Below are 1827 nucleotides of genomic sequence, written 5' to 3' on the forward strand. Positions count from 1 at the left end.
CGCTGGGCTGGGATGAACAGATCGTCCCCCTGGAGTTCTCCGGTACCTGCTCCCCGCCAGGCACAGCACCCCAGGAAGGGCTCAGAGCTGCTGCAGGAGAGATTTATTATCCCTCCTTGCTGCACTTTGGCTGTCTGGCTGGGACCTTGCGGTGTGCGAGCTGTGGGATGGGGTGGTCTGATATTTGGGGCAGCTCTTGCGGTTCTGGGGTCCCCTTGGTGCTGCGGGCGGCCATCACAGCCGTCTCTCTTCCCGCGGTGCAGAGCCTCCTGCTGTCTTGGCAGTGACACCCAGCCTGAAGGCGCTGGTGGGAGAAGACGTGACCCTGGAGTGCTGGGTTTCAGGGGTCCCCCCACCCCACGTTGCGTGGTACAAAGGTGAGACTGGGACCAACCCAGGGAGCAGCCCCCCTCCATGTGCTGGGGCCCTCCAGCGATGTCCAGGGGTGTTGTATGTGGGGTCCCCCAGATGAGCAGCGGGAGGGACCCCCCAGAGGCACTGGGAGTGCTGATGTGGGGTCTCGGTACAGGCGAGGAGGTGGTGGCAGCGTTCCCACCCGGCACCCAGCGTGCCATCCTGCGGCTGCAGGCGGTGCGGGAGGAGGACGCGGGGCAATACGTCTGCGAGGCTCTCTGCGAGGCTGGCGTCGCCTTCGACAGCACTGTGCTGGACGTGGGGTGTAAGTCTCTGCCTCCCCTTTTGGGTGCCACTGAGCACTCGAGCTTATTTCCACTGCTCTTCCTCCCAGCTCAGCTCCACTTGCTGCTTCCCAGCTCCTGGGTTCAGTGGTCAGTCTGAGCAGGTTGAAGCCTGGTGGGATTTCCAAGGGTCAGGAGGAGGGGAAGAGGCTCAAAAAGTGGCAGAAGACTGGTGCAGACGCTGTTTTATGGGGACACGGCAGCTTGGGGAAAGACTGGGGGTGTGGAGTGCGGTTAGGGGGATTGGTTGGATTAGGTGGAGGTTGGGGCTGGCTTCTGCGTATCTGAAAAATCCAGGTACCTCAACCAATGCTCAGGACTTCAAACCAGAGGCAGTAGGGATGGAAGTGCCTCGGGAGGAGGAGGAGAGGATGTTCTGAGTTGGGGCAGTAACTTTTGAAGCAGTTAAAGACGGAAAAGTGCAAGAGACTTTGCTGAGCCAGGGGTGCTGAGTGTAACTGGAGGGGTTGGAAACTGCAATGGCTATGACAGCTTTGCAAAAACACCAAATGCTTTAAGTCAACCTTGCAACTTTTCAGGGCGCCTGGCTTGTGGGTTTTGCAGCCCCGTCTCTCGCTTGGGCTCAGTTGTGCAGAGCCTGCTGTGGGGAAGCCAGGCTGTTGGACCTGCCTGAGCTCCATCTCTGCTGTTCTCTTCTCCAGCTGCCCCTCACTTTCCCGAGCCCCTGGGGGACGTGACGGTTGAAGTTGGGGAGAGTGTGAGCCTGCTGTGCCGCGGGAAGGGCTCTCCCCCACCGCAGGTCGCCTGGTACCGGCAGGACGGTGAGCCGGTGCCGGGCTGGCATGAGCCGTGGGGTGTTTCCAGCCGGCTGGAGGCTGCTGAGCTCCTCATCAACAGTAAGAGCGTGTCTTGGCGTGGTGGAGAGCGCCCGTGGGCATCCCGCCCGGGGGCGTGCTTATGGTGTCACCCTTGGGTGCTTTCCAGGCGCCTCACTGGATGACCAAGCCATCTACATCTGCGAAGCTCAGAACGAGTTTGGGAAAATCCAAGCGGAGGTCAAGCTTGCAGTCACTGGACACGGTTTGCTTTTACGTGCTTTTGTTGAGTGTATCGATCCGGGCTGCTGCCAGCACCGGCTGGGGCGGCGGGCGGGGGCCGGGCGGGGAGT

The 1827-nt window shown here is 61.1% G+C and overlaps 1 protein-coding gene across 1 annotated transcript in view; it reads left to right on the top strand.

Moving 5' to 3' along the window:
* Nucleotides 1-1827, top strand: part of LOC104270981 (hemicentin-2-like) — a gene marked incomplete at both ends in the record, with an annotated part of 27861 nt that overhangs the window by 6512 nt on the left and 19522 nt on the right. Inside the window, 4 exons of the mRNA XM_009865515.1 lie at nt 285-377; nt 530-679; nt 1361-1555; nt 1644-1739. Coding sequence (XP_009863817.1) covers nt 285-377; nt 530-679; nt 1361-1555; nt 1644-1739 — 534 coding nt within the window. The remainder of the gene's footprint in view (nt 1-284; nt 378-529; nt 680-1360; nt 1556-1643; nt 1740-1827) is intronic.

The sequence above is a fragment of the Apaloderma vittatum genome, unplaced genomic scaffold, assembly GCF_000703405.1.
Source record: "Apaloderma vittatum isolate BGI_N311 unplaced genomic scaffold, ASM70340v1 scaffold24332, whole genome shotgun sequence".
In the NCBI taxonomy this organism is placed as follows: Eukaryota; Metazoa; Chordata; class Aves; order Trogoniformes; family Trogonidae; genus Apaloderma; species Apaloderma vittatum.